Raw genomic sequence first — 17,598 nt, forward strand, 5'->3', positions numbered from 1 at the left:
TGACCAAACTGCGGGAGGCAGTGCAAAACAGGAGTGCCTGGCATGCTATGGTCCATGGGGACACGAAGAGTCGGACACGACTAAACGACTAAATAACAACAACAAGGTGGACATGCTCAGGCAGAAGACAGATGCAATCTTTTAAAACTGGTCAATAGTCCTTGACTGCACTGTTGCTGCTTTGTAAACAGAAATACTTTATTGTCATCTATGTTTTCTGAGTGGTTTTAATTGTTTTTGAAAAAGCATTGTGTGTTGTTGCTCTTTTTTTCAGGTAAGGGGAAAATGGGGGGGGAGAGAGAGAATAAAAACAAGTGCAGGCTTTACTAAAAGCGAAGGGGAAAGATGGGAGGCGCAAGATGAAAGACTTCACTTAGTTTGTATGTATGTTAATAATGCAAATCACCTTACAATGTGGCCTTGCACCTTGGATGAAAAAGCTGCTGCAACTGTTTTTAAAATCCTGCTTCTGTCTACACACCTCCATCTAAGGATGTGAAATAAGCTAGTGGGGACCAATGGGGCTGCTCACTCATTTTTTTACTAACAGGAGGAGCCCAGTGACAGAGACTAGTGGAAAGAAGCTATTGTACGAAGACAACAGCCGCCAAAGCATGGAGACACTCCTCATCTCAACAGCAATCAAAATGTACGCCACCACTAGTTGTGTATGACACCAGGTCACAGTTTGGTACAGCAGCCTCTGAAGCCGGGATTTTGCCACTGAACCGAAAAAGCGATGGAAGCGGTAGTCTGCTTCCACCATAAGGGCCCAGCACAGAAACCCAAAGACCTGTCCAGGGTGGAGGCCATGCCACCAGGCTGAGAAGGCAAAGGTGGCCAGGAGAGGATGTGAACTACTCTGCTGGAATATGAGCCTCCTCAGCCACTGGGCTGTGCTCTTGTTCCATGTTCGGGTAAAGCCAGCAATTGTGTTGGTTGTTTCCAGGGTCCAAATGTCTGTGTCCATGACGACTCCGTCGGCAGCTGCTGAATGTTGGTGGTGGCCAAGATCCAGCCCCAAACCGGCAGCAAGGAAGAGGGACTCGTCGAGCAGCCAGTGAGAGTAGTAAGTGAGCCTGAAGGACAGGGCTGAGGTCCACATGACATAAACGCAATCAAAGTGGGTGCAGTCGATTAGGTCGTCCAGAGGGGAAATGTATCCCCTCACGATATTGTTCAACAGGCCCAGAGTCAGAGCCCCCAGGCCTTTTCGAGTGGCAGCCCAGAGGAGACCAGGAGAAAACGGAGCCTCGGAATACCTTACCCATGCCTGAAATCTGCAGAAAGAACACAGGGGGCCTCCCAGCAGGGTGGGGAAACACAGCAGATAAGTACACAGTGGCAGTGCCTGGAGCAGGTGGCAGCAACAGGATCTCCTCTCTTCAGATGGCAAGCCCACCCTCACTTTGTTTTCATGGATATCCAAAGCCAGTGAGGTGACTTTCTGGGTCATCAGCATGAGGGCAGAAAGGGCAATGGGCAATCTGAAACAGAGCAGAAGGTTAGCTCAGCGACAGAAGAGCACACAGGTAGGTAGCCGTGTTGGTCTGGGTCGAAGTAAAATAAAAAAATTCCTTCAGTAGCACCTTAAAGACCAACTAAGTTTTTATTTTGGTATGAGCTGTCGTGTGCATGCACACCTCCTCAGAGCACACAATTTGCATTTAAGAGCTGCCCAGTTTTAGGTCTCGGCAATTCTGTTAGAGAGCTTATGTCACCTACCATTTTAAGCATCCGAAAGAATTCCAGGAGTTGTGGTTTGGTGGGGGTGCTGAACATTCTTCGTTAGATACCGTATATCAAATCGCCTCACAGAATTACAATTCCCTGGATCCCATGGGCAACAGGAAATGGCTAATAAACCAGTCTGTCTGGTTTATATTTTCTCCCTTCAAAAGTAAATGGAGCTGGAGCTACCCGCTTGTCTTTTAAGTCCTGTATACTTTTCATGGTTCAGGATCTGACTTTTACGCAGATCCTTTTAAGAGCAAAATTTGTATGTGTACGCTTGCTCACCTTGGGCCTCTTTTTGCAGGGGAGTCTGATCCGGGGGACAGAATTGACCGGAGGGGGGTGGCGGCAACACATCACTTACTCAAAAGTCCAAATGTGCTCATGGAAATAAAATAATAAAATAATACTGTAATAATAATTTATTATTTGTACCCCGCCCATATGGCTGGATCTCCCCAGCCACTCTGGACGGCTTCCAACTAAGATTAAAAAATATTAAAATGTCACATATTAAAAACTTCCCTAAACAGGGCTGCCTTCAGATGTTTTCTAAATGTCAGGTAGTTGTTTATCTCTTTGACATCTGATGGGAGGGCATTCCACAGGGCGGGTGCCACTACCGAGAAGGCCCCCTGCCTGGTTCCCTGTAGCTTTGCTTCTTGCAGTGAGGGAACCGCCAGAATGCCCTCAGCGCTGGACCTCAGTGTCCGGGCAGAACGATGGGGGTGGAGACGCTCCTTCAGGTATACTGGGTTGGCTATCTCTCCTCAAAAAGAAGCTCAGTGCTTAGTGATTGTTTAGTTTGTCCTAATAAAGCTATTATACTACTGCTATGAAGAAGTGTGCATGCACACGAAAGCTCATACCAATAACAAACTTAGTTGGTCTCTAATGTGCTACTGGAAGGAATTTTTTTGTTTTGTTTTGACTACTGCTCCTGTTTATACTGGGTATAATTCCCATAAGGTTCAATGACAATAAAATTAGTAATAAAAACAGTTACACCACCCAGGAAAGGACACTCTGAATCCAACTGGTCCGTCTACTGTTTCTATGTGTACTGAAAAAATGCAAAGTAAACTGCTCCGAGACTAACTCTGCCAGCCAACCAATACACCAGAGTAGAGCGAGCACATCTTTACCTGATACATGCAGCTTCTTGTAGGTAATATTCTTTGTAATGCAGCCCAAGATGGCACAGTGTTTGCCAGGTCATCTGAATGAAGAATGCCCATGTGTGGACCTGCTGTGGGCCAGTGGAATGGATTACAGCAAAAGAGGAGATGGCAGATATAAGCAGCAGCAGGACATAGCACCCCATGGCAGCCCAGGCCAGGAGGAAACCACCCACTAGGAGGAAAGTGTACCTAAAAATAAACAGACATGTTTTCAAAGTCATGGTGGCAATTTTTCAGGGTAAGAAGTTTCTAGCCTGGCAGGAAAGCGAACAGGGGAAGTGTGGCAAGGCAGAGGTGGGGAGATCTGGGAATCTGTACTCCCTGTGTAACATCTAGTTCCCAACCAACCACTTTTGTAACAAACAAAAAATCAGCCAGGTCATCACACTAGTTCAACCTGCATCAATACCCAAAGATGCCATTTGGTTCACTGTTAGAAATAAGCATTAATTACTAGTGCACATCAATCCACACAGGGCTGCCTCTTAAGGCAGTGCAAAAGCTTCAACCGGTGGAGAATTCTGTGGCATGCTATTGGAAGAAAGATGGCAAGGAGCTCCAGTTGTAACTGATTTTCTTCCCAGCTAGTTGTTGCTTTTAAAGTCCTACACATTCCTATTATACAGGGCTTTTTTCCCAGCTGGAACTTGCTAGAACTCAGTTCCGGCACCTCTCAGGTGGGCACCATTATAAGAGAACAAGGAAGGGGTTCATTGTGAGTTTGGGCACCTCTTTTTATAGAAAAATAACACTGTTCCTACAGCTCCCAACATCCCCAACCTTTGGCCATGCTGAATATGACCGATGGGAGTTGGAGTCCAACAACATCTGGAGGGCCACAGTTGTCAAGTTCCCTTTTTTTAAGGGAAATTCCCTTATGCTGAATAGGCTTCCTCGCGAGAAAAGGGAAAACTTGACAGCCATGCACAGGTTCCCCATCCTCTGGTATATACAATAGCCTCCTGTCCACACAGATAAGGCCTCTTTTGTATGTTCCCTTTTCCTGAGGACAGAACCGTTCAGGCATGGAGAATATATCTTCCCATTTTGGTACCCAGAGGTGGTTGCTAGGTACTTACAAGACCTGGGAGATCAACACAGATGACACAAATGTCTATAAAATTAGCATGTGATACCTACAGGTATAGATGTTCCTGGGAAATTACAGCGGCAAATGGTTGGAGCTCACCTACACGGTTTTGCTATGTGCCCAGCTTCCTTAGAATTTTTTTCAGATAATTGTTTTATTTTGTTTTTTTTAAGGGGAAAAGGGCAAGAAATCCTGGGCATGCTACAAATGACATGGGGCTCAGGTCCCCACAAACATCATGGCTGGTGGCACCTTCTTTTGCATCTCACTTTCTGGAAAACAATTGGATTGGCCCTTTCCTTACCAATCCACTTTTCAAATATCCTTCTCCACAGGTGAAAACTTTTTCTTTCTCGACTGTTTCCTAGTTCCTGATACATTGAGCTTATTATTTTCTAGAAGCTGCTGTTTTTTGTTTGGCTTTTTTAAAAAAGTATATTTTATCTTTTAAAAAGGATTTCTTAGTTGTTGTTTCTATTGTAGGCTTTTAAATTCTCGTTTTAGACCTTGCTTTGTTTGCTGTTTATTAGTCCAGAAAAATATAACATTTTAAAAAAAGTAATAATATTTAAAAAGTTAGATAATGATACTTACCTTGCATTTATAGAAAGATTCCCAGAGGCACATAGATAATGGAACAAAATAGCAAATGGAAAAGCAGCTAGCTGGTATAAAGCTGTGGCTTGAAAGAAAAACGGGGTTTGCCAGTTCATGAAGACCCTCATTCTCAAAATGCTATTTTCCTGGTTGTCTTCCAGTCCTTTCTCACCTAAATGAAGTGTCTCTTTTCCCTATATTGGAGTAGGCTAATAATGGAAATCACCCAGATAATGAAGCTCAGCGTATCAGAGTTTATAACTATGGAGACGGGACATTCTGCCTAAAATATATCATTGGAGTATATTATTTGTGCAAATGCCATTTTCACTGAGCTGCTATGCCACAGAAGTCGGATTGTCATCCGATGAGGCCCTTTTGAATACTGATTATGAGGTGGAAGCAAAGATAAGAGCCTCATACCAAACTGATAACATCTCCATGACACACAAAATTGCCATACTTTCAAAGAATCAGGGAAGCATAAATGGTTGTTCTTATCCTTCCCCTGTAATATCCATCATAAACATTACCAGAAGAATACACAGTAAGTCAATATAAAAAATGGCAACTGTGGAATATAAAAGAACGGCAGCTGTGGTAGGCATGGATGGAAAATTGTTTTAATACATTGGATCGTAGTGGGTATAAGGGTCAGTACAATAGTTAGGTTTCCAAGCACCCATGTTTCTCACAGATGGTCCATGGCTAAAAGGAGGCATGTGGTGAGTTTCACTAGAAATGAAAAAGCAGAAGGAAAATTGAACATCCCTCCCCTGTGTGCCACCGCAGTCCTGGTTCATATCACTCCCACCTATCCCCAACCCACCCATAAGGCAGGCTGAGGCAGCCACCTTGGGTGGCATAAGCCCAAGAGGCAGCGCCCCCACAAGTGCCCTTGGTCACCCTACCACCAATGGTGGAGAAGCAGCAAGATGGCACCAACATCTCAAGAGATCTTGAGCGCTCCACAAAATCTTGTAAGAACTCTGTGAGATCTCATGGTCACTGTTGCTGCTTCGTGGGCACTCTCCAGGTAGGGGAGGCTGTTGTGGGGCAGCACCTTCCTGACGCACTTCGGGTGGCAGAACGGGATTCGCCACCCCTGCCCAGAGCCACCTGTTGGAAAATTCCCAATGGCACACTTAGATACGTGTGTTGTTTGGCCATAGTTGTCTCGGGAACCAAACCCATGCTACTCCCTTCATTCCACCACAACACTGGGGTGGCTTGTAGCAGTTATTAGTGTGGGTCAGAGTCCAACTAGGGCAGGCATAAGCAAACTCGGCCCTCCAGATGTTTTGGGACTACAACTCCCATCATCCCTCACCACTGGTCCTGTTAGCTAGGGGTGATGGGAGTTGTAGTGCTAAAACATATGGAGGGCCAAGTTTGCCTATGCCTGAACTAGGGCAGCTAAGGGTGAAATCTCCCCTTGGCCATGAAACCCATTGAGCTGTCCCTTGCCTCAACTACCCCACACGGTTACTGTGAGGATAGCCTTGATCTCAGGGTTGTGGGTTGGAGCCCCGCACTGGGCAAGAGTCCTGCATTGCAGGGGGTTTGTTTGAGCACAAGCCGATCCTTGTGATCCCTTCCAACTCCACAATTCTATGATTGTGCGTTTCCGAGCACAATTCAAAGTGTTGGTGCTGACCTTTAAAGCCCTAAACGGCCTCTGCCCAGTATATCTGAAGGAGCGTCTTCACCCCCATTGTTCATCCTGGACAATGAGGTCCAGCTCCAAGGGCCTTCTGGCGGTTCCCGCACTGCGAGAAGCGAGGTTGCAGGGAACCAGGCAGAGGGCCTTCTCAGTGGTGGCTCCAGCCCTGTGGAACACCCTCCCATCAGATGTCAAGGAAATAAACAACTATGATGTATGACGTTTAGAAGACATCTGAAGGCAGCCCTGTTTATGGAAGTTTTTCTGTTTGATGTTTATTGTGTTTTTAATATTCTGTTGGGAGCTGCCCAGAGCGGCTGGGGGGGCCCAGCCAGATGGGCAGGTAATGAGTACTATAAGTAAGTACTATAAGTAAAATAAGTAATAAACTAAACTATAAGTAAGTAAAATAAGTAATATAAGTAATAAATTGTTGTTGTTGTTCCATGAACCATTGTGGGAGAAGCAAGCACACCACTTGAGCATGATATAAATGTACTGCACAAATGCTGGTTCCCATGTTTGTCTGTTTACACGAAAAAATTCAAGATGCATAACATTGCGTGGCGCGTATTAAGAGATTAATACACGCCGCCGCACGATATTAAGCACATCAATGGTAACCCAGAAAGAGAGGAGGAGTTACACACTCCAGGGCGGGCTCTCATTGGCTACGTCGCTTCCATCCGGCCCGAGCGCAAGGCCCGATGAATCGATTCCCGAGGGCCACGTTCGCCACTCCTTTTACTGTATTCTCGTTGGCATCAGCTGGCTGCGTCGCCGCCGGCCGAGCAATGGATGAGAGGGCGGAAAAGATGGCGGAGAAGGCGCAGAAGAGGTGAGCAGATTCGACCTGGTCCGGTCTCTTTGGTGTTGGGCTTAACGGCGGTCTGGTGGATGGCAAGTCTGCAATTTGGCTAAGAAGGTGGGCGGGAGGCTGTGGGATTGGAAAGCGGAGAGCGGAGCCCCGGTCTTCTTCCCGGTTCTACAATGCCCGTCCTCTTTTGCCCGATGCAGAAGATAAAATTAGCATTATTCTCTCCAGTTGCCACGGCTGCCCGTTTACTCTCTTCTGAACCATGTATGCATTTTTGCTCTGCTTAGAAATGTCGCGTAGCCGCTGCTGCCCAATATGTTTCATGGGCTTTTGGCGCCACTATATCCATTTTTCTCTCAATCGGATCGCGTAGCAGGCTTCTGCTTTTTTATACCAGGGGGAGAGAATATTTTTAATAAAAACATAAACATCCCCCATTCCTCCTTTGGGGGGTGGAGCAGTCTCATTGTCTGTGTCACAGACTTCAGGCTTCTAAAATATTTTTGTTTTTTTTACTAGAACCCTGGTTAGGTTTCTTACTTTTTGTAGCCCCCTCCCTGAGGGACACGATGGAACCCTGAGATGAACTGTCAAGCCTAAATTCTCTTAGCACCCCTTTCTTGAATTGCCCATCAAGGAAAATCTGGAGCCACTCTAACTGACCCCAGTTACATCTGAGTAACACCACCCAGCTCTCCTAATCTGGAATTAAAAGCCACTGAGTGGGTCTAAGATTGCTTCAAATATTCTGCATATATTTTCATATACAGTACATGGGCTTTCAAGGGAGATGCAAAACACTGTTGTTGTTGTTGTTTTGTTGATGTTCTCTTTTCCAGTGTAAAGATTGCTCCTGGAGCTGTTGTCTGTGTCGAGAGTGAGATCAAGGGTGATGTGACAATTGGTAAGAGAAAGTAATTTGTGTGGTTACTGTAGGTGTCAGAATCTCCAGAGTTAATGTGAATTACTGTCAGATTAAGGATACCATTCTACAAAATAGTCTCTTAATTCCCACATATTGTTTAATGTTGTAAAGCAACATTGCCTTCAGTATGAGACAATCCCTTGATTGTGCAGGGGAAGATAATCCAGTGTTTGTTTACAGTGTGGGTGGGGAAACTGCTGCTTTCCAGAAATTGTTGGACTCCTAACTACCATCAGCCCCAACCAACATGGCCAAATTTGAGGGATGCTGGGAGTTGTAGTCAAATAATATCTGGAGGGCCACAGGTTTTCCGCTCATAGTTTGCAACAATGAACAGTGAGTAGAACCAGTGGGCCGATCAGAAATACAGGTGCTCATGAGGACAAATAGTTTGTCATCTGAAATACCCCTTCCACCTTTATGTGGTGTTCTTGCTGAGAGTGTGTGGTGTTCCAATAGTCCATTCCACTGTTTGAGAATATAGTTGGTGGTTGAGATTTCTTATTGGTTCCATGTACATCCATGGTATCCGTGTATTGATACAAATAGATACAGTCAAACCTCGGTTTGCGACCACCTCGGTTTCCGACCACCGCGGACCCGGAAGTGTTTACATCCGGGTTCCGTGGCACTCGGATGTGCAGAAGCGATCTGCACAGCGTGTGCGTGCGCAGAAGCGCTCTATTGGTGCTACGCGCAGAAGCGTGCCTTCAGCGAGCGGCCGATGCGGGGAGCAATTGGCTCCGCGGAACAGATTGCGGTCACAAACCGAGGTACCACTGTACTGCTGCCCCGTACCGTCCAAGTAGTTAGAGAAATATATTACCGCTATACCAGAAGTAAACTTTTGAGTATTTCCTACAGGGCCTAGGACCGTGATTCACCCCAAAGCACGGATCATTGCAGAAGCTGGACCAATAGTAATTGGGGAAGGTAACCTTATAGAAGAGCAGGCAATTATCATAAATGGGTAAGTATGATATGTTGAACTTTCTTGGGCCAAAATGTTGTACCTTGGGAATGCCTCAGCGAATGCATCCAAAAGCCAGCTTAATTTTTAAAATGTAAATGCAAGCATAATATTATGCAGTCTACCCTACACTAATAGTATTTTTATTACTTTATTATTTATATGCCACCCACATAGCTTTCTGTTCCCTGCAGCTTCTCTGTGGTGGACCACCTTGGTTATGCCAGTGAAAAGGTCTTGGCATCTCCTTGCTTGAGCTCTTGGAAAGCTGCTGTCAGACTGAGCAGATAGCACTGAGCTAAATGGACCATTGTTCTTATTCAACATAGGAAGCTGCCTTGTACTACCCAAAGCCAGTAAAACTTAAATCTCCCAGGCCACCTTCCTTGCTTTTGTTTTCTTGGCATCTTCCTAAATGGCCTCTTCTCATTGGCTCCGTTTTGCAGGGACAGTGTAAGGTCAGTGTTAAAATGGGAAGAAATGCAAAGCTGCTTCATGGATGCACTGTTGCGGATGGGTAGGGAATCTCCATGTTGAATCCTTGTGCTTTATTTTATGTTCCACTGTGGAGGGGATATGCCACTAAAGAAAGCATATGTGTGAGAAATCTAAGATAAAGAACAAAGCTTCCTATAACCCTTGCATGCCTTCAGTAGTTCACTGTTGTACACATTTAATTTGATCACACAGTATTTTATGTGATTTTTAAATCCCCCTCACTCCACTACTTTGATATGCATTTTGTGGGGTTCTCTTAGTGCAGAGAAATTAAATGGGAAATAGTTTGATCTCCTAAATTCTCCAGTTGCACAGCAGTACTGGTGCCTTCTTTAGCTTGGCAGAACATATTGCTCTACTGTGCCAACAGTTAGCTGTCCTCATTGGCTCTGCAGTCTGAACAATCAGCTTTCTAACTCCTAGAAAAAGGTGAATCCAAGGTACTTTCTATACTGAAGGACTTTTCCTCATCTGTATCCATGTTTCGAAGCTAAATGTTTTGGGAGGCTGCTCATAATTTAGTTTTTCCACCTGATATATTTAAATTGCTATGTAGATGCAAAGGTGGATGTTTTGCCCAGCAATCTTCTTTCAAATTCACACCTGTTCCAGTATTCCAGAAGAAACAGACTTGCCTTTGGGGTACGGGGAATCAAAAACAGCAGCTCAATGCCATTGCCAAACTTTTAACTGTCCAAACGCTATAGCTACCAAAGTCAGTTTTCAATCTTTCAACAAAGAGTATGGTTTTTTATCTGATGTACAAATGTTAATGCATGGTTCAATCCTTTTACAGCTACCCTGAAAACATTACCCCTGATACAGAGGAGGTGGGAGCCAAACCAATGATCATTGGCACCAACAACGTCTTTGAAGTTGGCTGTTGTATCCTTCAAAAGAGCAGTGTTTTTTAAAGTGAGAAAGTGTATGTTTGCACAGGACAGTGAAGGTTGCAGGCTACTTTAGCAATGAAAACACCAGTTCTGTGATGGAGTGATTTATTACACACACACACACACACACACACACACATACACACACCCCTTTTCACAAGGGAGAATTGTCTGAGTTTTATGACCTATCTTAGATTCCACAGGTGTTGTTAGTCACTTATATCTCTTTTGTTCCCAACAACTTCCCCCTATGGGCATTTTGTTCATGTTCAGGGCAAGAGCTTCCTAATAATGATGGGCTGTGGGTGTGTTTGTAGTAAACCCTAATGCAGTGATGGGCAACCTTTTGAGCTTGGTGTGTCAAAATTTGCCATAAAATCGGGCATAACTTGGGTGGTGTGTCACTTTGAGAAAAAAACCATAATTTCGTGATATTTATAGTTTAAATACCGGTAACAAAATTTATAATTGTAATATAAAACCAAAAACTAATTATTTAACCAAACCAAAAATCCCTTATTTATCACAAAGTGCCCAGAGTTGTTGAGCTCTTTTTGGGGGGTGCAAAAGTTGCTTTGCTTTTTTGGGGGGGGAGAAAACAGAAATAAATGATGAATAATACCTTCGCTGGAACTAACACGCAGCACCAACATAGTCTAACAAAGTGCCAAAAAACCCCAGCACAGAACGGGTTAAACAACGAACGCTGTTACACCCAATCATAGTCTGCCAAAGCGCCAGAAAAACAGCACAGAAAGGGTTAAAAACCTATCTCTGGCTACCAGCAGCAACAACCACAACAAAAAGGATCTGAGTTTTAACAGCACTGTAGTGGAGACAAGCTGTAGGAGGAGCGGGAGAACAAATGGAGGGGTGGACAACAACAACAGCGTGAATGGGCCGATGTGGTACGTGCCAGCAGTGAGGGCTCTGCGTGTTACGTCTGACACGCGTGTCATAGGTTCACCATCACTGCCCTAATGATATTTTAATACAAGAACTGCATGCATTTATTTCACCACACAAATGTGGTGCATGAGCTTGCTGTGCCTTTCATTTCACAGGGAATGTGTGGCAAAATAGATGTGTCTGCTTAACACGTTGCAGCTAGGGTTGCCAGACTCAATAGAGGACAGGACTTCTGTGCCTTTAATTGCCTTGCTCTCCTTTGAGTCTGGAAACCTTAAAGAGAAACCAGCAGACCCTTTGATTAATTTCCAAGCAAAGGGTCTGCTGGTTTCTCTTTAAGGTTTCCAGACTCAAAAGAGAGCAGGGCAATTAAAGGAACAGAAGTCCTGTCTACCATTGAGTCTGGCAACCCTAGTTGCAGCATTCACAACAAACATGGTAAACACATGCTAGTTTCCCTAATGTGTGGGGGGGGGGGTCTGCATTGTGAGCAGTGGCCTCTCCCTTGGGACAAAAGGCCTCAAAGTTCTGTTTTATTGTGTCTAAAGGGATCGACCATTGCAGCTGGTGCTCCAGACTCAAATTAGCAATCTTAAATGCAATCCAAAGGGCCAGGTGACGAAAACAACCCTCCCACAAGGCTAGCAAAGCAAAGCAAAACATCATATTTAATATCATTACAATTTCCCTTGTTCTTTCCTTACCTGTACAGTGGTACCTCGGTTTATGAACACAATTGGTTCTGGAAATCTGTTCATAAACTGAAGCGAACTTTCCCATTGAAAGTAATGGAAAGTGAATTAATCCGTTCCAGATGGGTCCGCGGCGTTCGTAAATCGAAAATTCGTAAACCGAGGTGTTCATAAACCGAGGTTCTACTGTAATATTCCCCATGTTAACTGTGTTTTTAACCTAGTTCAGGCACCCCCAAACTTTGCCCCCCCCGGATGTTTTTGGACTACAATTCCCATCTTCCCCGACCACTGGTCCTGTTAGCTAGGGATCATGGGAGTTGTAGGCCAAAACATCTGGAGGGCTGCAGTTTGGGGATGCCTGACCTAGTTGACAGCCTTCTAATACAACAGGCTGAGTTTTGTTTAATCTCCTGTCTATCCTTGCCTTCCTTTTCTGTGTATGTCTCCCCAGTTCTATGAAAGTAGTAGCATACTTGTCCTGAACGCCTTCTCCAAACATGGGGATTCTTCAAAGAGGACTGTGTTAGGAGGAATCCAGGATAAGGAAGCATGCAAACTAAATTAAGTACTCTTCTTAACTGTGACTTACAGATTCCCAGGCAATGAAAATAGGAGACAACAATGTAATTGAGTCCAAAGGTAAGTATGTTGATTAAGTGGGAAATCAATAACGGGGGTTGTTTTTTGTTTCCAGTTTTTGCATTGTATTACATATTCTCTGAGGATCACTCCTACATCTGACAATACTGGAACGGTTTATGTGAAAAAACAATTTTGATAAATATATTTTAAGTCCATAGCAGCATGCTTAAAATTGCAGCCTTGCTTTTTTTAAAAAAAAGTTTGACCAAGACAGTACCGTAGTTTTGGAAACACACACACACACACACCATCCATTTGTAAACTTTCTTAATTATGAGTTTCCCCATGTTCTCCTAGAGCAGTCATGGGTAACCAAAGGCCCTCTAGATGTTACTGGATTAAAACTCCCATCAGCCCTAGCCAGCATGGTCAGTGACCAGGAATGATGGGAGATGTAGTCCAGCAGCATTTGCAAGGTCACTAGGTCCTGATCCCTATGCTAGATGGTACAGACTGCGGCAATTTAAGACCAGAGTATAGTTGCACGTCCCTGGGTTGAGTACACTTGGAAGTAAGCATTGGAACTGATAGTACTCAGAAGTGAGACTGCAGCCGGAATCTGATATCAGCTGATATCTCAAACAAGTTGAGTTCTAGAAACAAGGCAAAAAACATGGGACGTTACGGAGGAATAGCAGAGAGTAGACTTATGTTGATGATATCCTCTGTTTCTAGAGGCGAGATGCTGGGCCAAAGAACAGACCACTGATTAGACTTCATGACGTTGCTCATTCCATTTCATACTGTGAGATTTTTTTTGTCTCTGCAGCATTTGTGGGTAGGAACGTGATTCTGACAAGCGGCTGCATCATTGGAGCCTGCTGCAATGTCAACACCTACGAAGTCATCCCTGAAAACACGGTCATCTATGGAGCTGATTGTCTTCGGCGAGTGCAGACTGAGCGGCCCCAGGTAGGTGCATGACAGGAGTTCAACCTTTGATAATATGTCACCAGTTGTTCCTCCCTTTCCAACAGCATGACTTTGCCAACCCAGTCTGGTCTATCAGAACGGAGATCCACTTGTTTCCTTTTCTTTCCCATCAACTCAGCACTCCCACGTCTATGGTGCAAAGGCCAGTGGCGGTGGAGCAACTGGTTTGTCAATGAGAATGTCATACGAAACCCGGCGCAAACCTGAACACACTTTAATCCTCTCTGAGTGGGTCGCTTGTAAGAGTCCATGATACCTGGACCTTGATAAGCCACAGTTTGCAATCAGTTTCCAATTCTGGTTTTCTAGCTGATTGCAAACTGATAGGCAAGCCCTAGGCAACAGGCTTTTAAAACCTTTCTGTTTAAAAAGCCTGTTGCCTAGGGCTTGCCGATCAGAAGGTTGGCGGTTCAAATCCCCCTGATGGGGTGAGCTCCCGTTACTCAGTCCCTGCTCCTGCCAACCTAGCAGTTCAAAAGCACTTCGAAGTGCAAGTAGATAAATAGGTACCGCTCCGGCGGGAAGGTAAACGGCGTTTCCGTGTGCTGCTCTGGTTTCGCCAGAAGCGGCTTAGTCATGCTGGCCACCGCCTGTACGCCGGCTCCCTCGGTGAGTAAAGCGAGATGAGCGCCGCAACCCCAGAGTCATCCGCGACTGGACCTAATGGTCAGGGGTCCCTTTACCTTTTATGTTGTCTTTAAGGATGCTTTGGTTCTTTATCCCATGAATTATTTTCCATGGTAGAGCAGAACATAAGCAAAGGAATTCAAACTGTCAGTATTATCACCTATCTGGTGCTCACCTCCCCCCCCATTTTTTCACACTGCTGTTCTTTTTAGCCACAAACATTGCAGCTGGACTTCCTAATGAAAATCCTGCCAAACTATCACCATCTTAAAAAAGCCATGAAACCAACTTCTACTCCTGTGAAGAGCTGAAGACGACACCCTTCTCCCAGCATGCTTACCAGAACTGCAGCGCTTTCAGGACTCTTGTGTCCGCAAGAACTAACTTGCTTAACTTACATGTTCGTTCATTCCATTGTGCAACGTAATGTTATTTATTAAAATGGTGAAAAATGAAACATTGTGTGTGATGTATTCCCCTCAGTGGGTTGTCTTCTTCTTAGCTGATAAAAGCTTGCGTTTCAGTGGAGGAGTGAAATGTTTTAGCATTACAGGAGGTATAATTTTCAGTGGAATTGGGGCACGTTAAATGCCATAGGCACAATTCAGGCAAAGCGATACACTTTTTAAAAAGTCCCACTGCAGTCAGTGGGAGATGCTTAATGCTCACACTGAAACTTACAAATTCATAACTACCCGCTCAGAGGTGGGGAACCTGTTGCCACTCATCAGATGTGCTGGATTTCAACTCCCAGCATCCCTAACTATTGGCCAGTCTGGCTGCGGCTGATGGTAATTGGAGTTCCAACTGTGGCTGGAGGGAAGCCAGAGGTTCCTCACTCCTGGCCTGGATTGCACCTCGAGTGTATTAGAGCTCCTCATAATTTCTCTTATATGTGTGTCTCTTCAGACAAAAATGGTGCAAGAGTGAGTCCCTAAGTGCTGTGCTGGCAGGAACTAATGGGAGTTGGGAATCCAGAACATCTGAAGGACAGCAGATTGGCAAAGGCTGCCCTGAGTAATCCAGCTGTGACTGGTTATCGCCTCCCCTTGGCTTTATAATACACTCTCACACTCCATCCACAGGGCCATTTGTGTGCACTCTAGAAAGTGAGAGAGAAAGTATCTGTACCTTACTGAGCAATCCTATACCTAAGTGTGAAATTCTAAAAACCCTTAGGAGTAAGGCTCCTCGAAAAGAGTGGGACTTTCTTATGACTAACCTGTGCAGGTACGCTCTGTGACCCTAATCAGCTTAAGTCATAGCCCCCAATAAATCTGTTATCTTTTTTTCCCAGTTGCTCAAAATGTGCAATCCAGGGAAAGTTAAGCATCCTTTAAACCTGTAAAGGAACTAAGCCCTTAATTGTGAATGGGAAAGGCCCTCTGATTTCAACTGTACTTAAGTAAATTTATCTGGATTTTACCTTCCCTTTGGTTTGTTTTCCTAGGGTGAGTGTTGTCCATAACAGCAATACCTAATTTCTGTATTCACTGGAGGTTTTTAAACAGATGTTGGATGGCCACCTGTCAGGGATTATTTAGCTGTGATTCCTGCATTGCAGGGAGTTGGACTAGATGACCCTTGGGGATCCCTTCCAACTTTACAATTCTCTGGGGCTACTCTATTAGTCCAGAGGCCATCAGCATAACATAAACTAATCCAGAAGTTGCCAGGTTCTGTCATAATTAGGGTGCCAGGAAGCAAGATGGGTTTTCCGATTATGGAAAACACGCACGCAGGCATATATGAGGCATGGCAAAACAACGAAATCTCTGTGATATTCCTGAGCTGTTTCTCCCTCTGGAATGGAAGCTCCTCATGGAGAACCATTTGCTGGTAGATAGGCTCTCAGATTGAAAATGCTTTGTGAACAAACATATTCTGCGAATGATGATAACTTCATTAGCATCCTCTAAACATAGCTGTCCCAATCTATGTGAAGGCCTGCTTCCAATGGTGGGTGCGAGTGCTTGTTCCCGGCTCCATGGAATTCCCTAGATATGCTTTTGGGCAGTTCTGTGATACAATACACGACTGCATCTAGGGGCTGCAAGCAGTTGCATGCACAGAGAGCTGGACTGGGAACCAAGATCTCAAGAACACCTTGAAGTGTGTGAACTTCTGCCATCCTCATGCTGCCCCTAAGGCTCATTAAATAGAGTTGCAAATTGAGAACATGTTTCTCTGTATACACAAGGGGCTGAAGCCTTGACTTCCCTTACTGTTTTCTAATCCAAATCTCTCTTGCCCCTCTGTGATTAATTCTCCCTTACGGTAGAAACAACCTTGAAATCCCTCCACAAACGTTAGGACTTTTAAACATACAAAATATGCACTCTGCCCTTGGGGAGTTCCAAAAGTATATATTATTCTTACACAAGGGTAATTGCTAGAGAGAGTGACCTAGTGGATAGACTTAATGGATTTGGGATGAAGAGTTCTGTCATGCTCACTGGGTGACATTGAGCAAGTTTCTGTCTCGGCCTAGTGTTGCTGTGAGGATAAATGGGAGAACCTACAGAGATGACCTTCAGTGAAGATGTGATCGATCATGCCATGTGTGCTGTAACCTGAGTTCCATGAATGAAAAACATTGTTTCAGGATAAAAGTCTGCCATGGAGCTGGTGCAAGAGGACATCATTTTGGTTCTGCAAAGAAACCATCCAGTGATGCGGCATAAAAAAGCAACATACTAGCTCAGTGATGAGCAACCTTTTGAGCCTGGTGTGTCAAAATTCGCCAAAAAACAGAGCTTAACTCGGGTGGTGTGTCACTTTGAGAAAAAAAACATAATTTCGCGATATTTATAGTTTAAATAACAAAAATGTATAATTGTAATATATAACTGTATTTCATAAACCAAAAACTAATTATTTAACCAAACCAAAAACCCCTTGTTGTTGTTGTTTAGTCGTGTCCGACTCTTTGTGACCCCATGGACCAGAGCACGCCAGGCACTCCTGTCTTGCACTGTCTCCCGCAGTTTGGTCAAACTCATGTTCGTAGCTTCAAGAACACTGTTCAACCATCTCGTCCTCTGTCGTCCCCTTATTAAAAACCCCTTATTAATCACAAATTGCCCAGAGTTGTTGAGCTTTTTGGGGGGAGCTGCTGACCAAAGTTTTGGAGTTTTTTTGGGGGGGTGCAAAAGTTGCTTTGTTTTTTGGGGGGATGCCCCAAAGCTGCTGTGCTTTTTTGGTAGGGGGAAGAGAACAGAAATAAATGACAAATAATACCTTTGCTGGAACTAACACACAGCACCGACATAGTCTTCCAAAGCGACAAAAAACCAGCACATAACGGGTTAAAAAATGAATGCTGTTACACCCAATCATAGTCTGCCAAAGCGCCAGAAAGAAAACAGCACAGAAAGGGTTAAAAAAACAATCTCTGGCTACCAGCAACAACAACAACAACAAC

At 44.5% G+C, this 17,598-nt stretch overlaps 2 protein-coding genes across 2 annotated transcripts; one reads left to right on the top strand and one right to left on the bottom strand.

Moving 5' to 3' along the window:
• Positions 1-230: 230 nt before the first annotated feature.
• MBOAT4 (membrane bound O-acyltransferase domain containing 4) lies at positions 231-4,770 on the bottom strand. The gene is made up of 3 exons (XM_035097177.2): positions 4,600-4,770; positions 2,880-3,104; positions 231-1,487 (listed from the first exon to the last, which is right to left on the bottom strand). The coding sequence occupies exons 1-3, from the start codon at positions 4,728-4,730 to the stop codon at positions 533-535; spliced, it is 1,311 nt and encodes a 436-aa protein (XP_034953068.2). The 5' UTR covers positions 4,731-4,770; the 3' UTR covers positions 231-532.
• A 2,254-nt stretch (positions 4,771-7,024) lies between these two features.
• On the top strand, positions 7,025-14,631 carry DCTN6 (dynactin subunit 6). The gene is made up of 7 exons (XM_035097308.2): positions 7,025-7,103; positions 7,922-7,986; positions 8,872-8,977; positions 10,272-10,360; positions 12,564-12,611; positions 13,384-13,526; positions 14,387-14,631. Exons 1-7 carry the CDS (start codon positions 7,060-7,062, stop codon positions 14,483-14,485), a joined length of 594 nt encoding a protein of 197 aa, XP_034953199.1. The 5' UTR covers positions 7,025-7,059; the 3' UTR covers positions 14,486-14,631.
• The last annotated feature ends 2,967 nt before the right edge of the window (positions 14,632-17,598 follow it).

The sequence above is a fragment of the Zootoca vivipara genome, chromosome 16 (genome assembly GCF_963506605.1).
Source record: "Zootoca vivipara chromosome 16, rZooViv1.1, whole genome shotgun sequence".
NCBI lineage: Eukaryota > Metazoa > Chordata > Lepidosauria > Squamata > Lacertidae > Zootoca > Zootoca vivipara.

Coding starts and splice junctions, on each gene's coding strand:
- DCTN6 (XM_035097308.2), top strand. CDS start 7,060: ATGGATGAGAGGGCGGAAAAGATGGCGGAGAAGGCGCAGAAGAG. Junction 7,987..8,871: donor CAAGGGTGATGTGACAATTG/GTAAGAGAAAGT, acceptor TATTTCCTACAG/GGCCTAGGACCGTGATTCAC. Junction 8,978..10,271: donor CAGGCAATTATCATAAATGG/GTAAGTATGATA, acceptor ATCCTTTTACAG/CTACCCTGAAAACATTACCC.
- MBOAT4 (XM_035097177.2), bottom strand. CDS start 4,730: ATGAGGGTCTTCATGAACTGGCAAACCCCGTTTTTCTTTCAAGCCACA. Junction 3,105..4,599: donor AATCTTTCTATAAATGCAAG/GTAAGTATCATT, acceptor GTTTATTTTTAG/GTACACTTTCCTCCTAGTGG. Junction 1,488..2,879: donor CAAGAAGCTGCATGTATCAG/GTAAAGATGTGC, acceptor GCTCTGTTTCAG/ATTGCCCATTGCCCTTTCTG.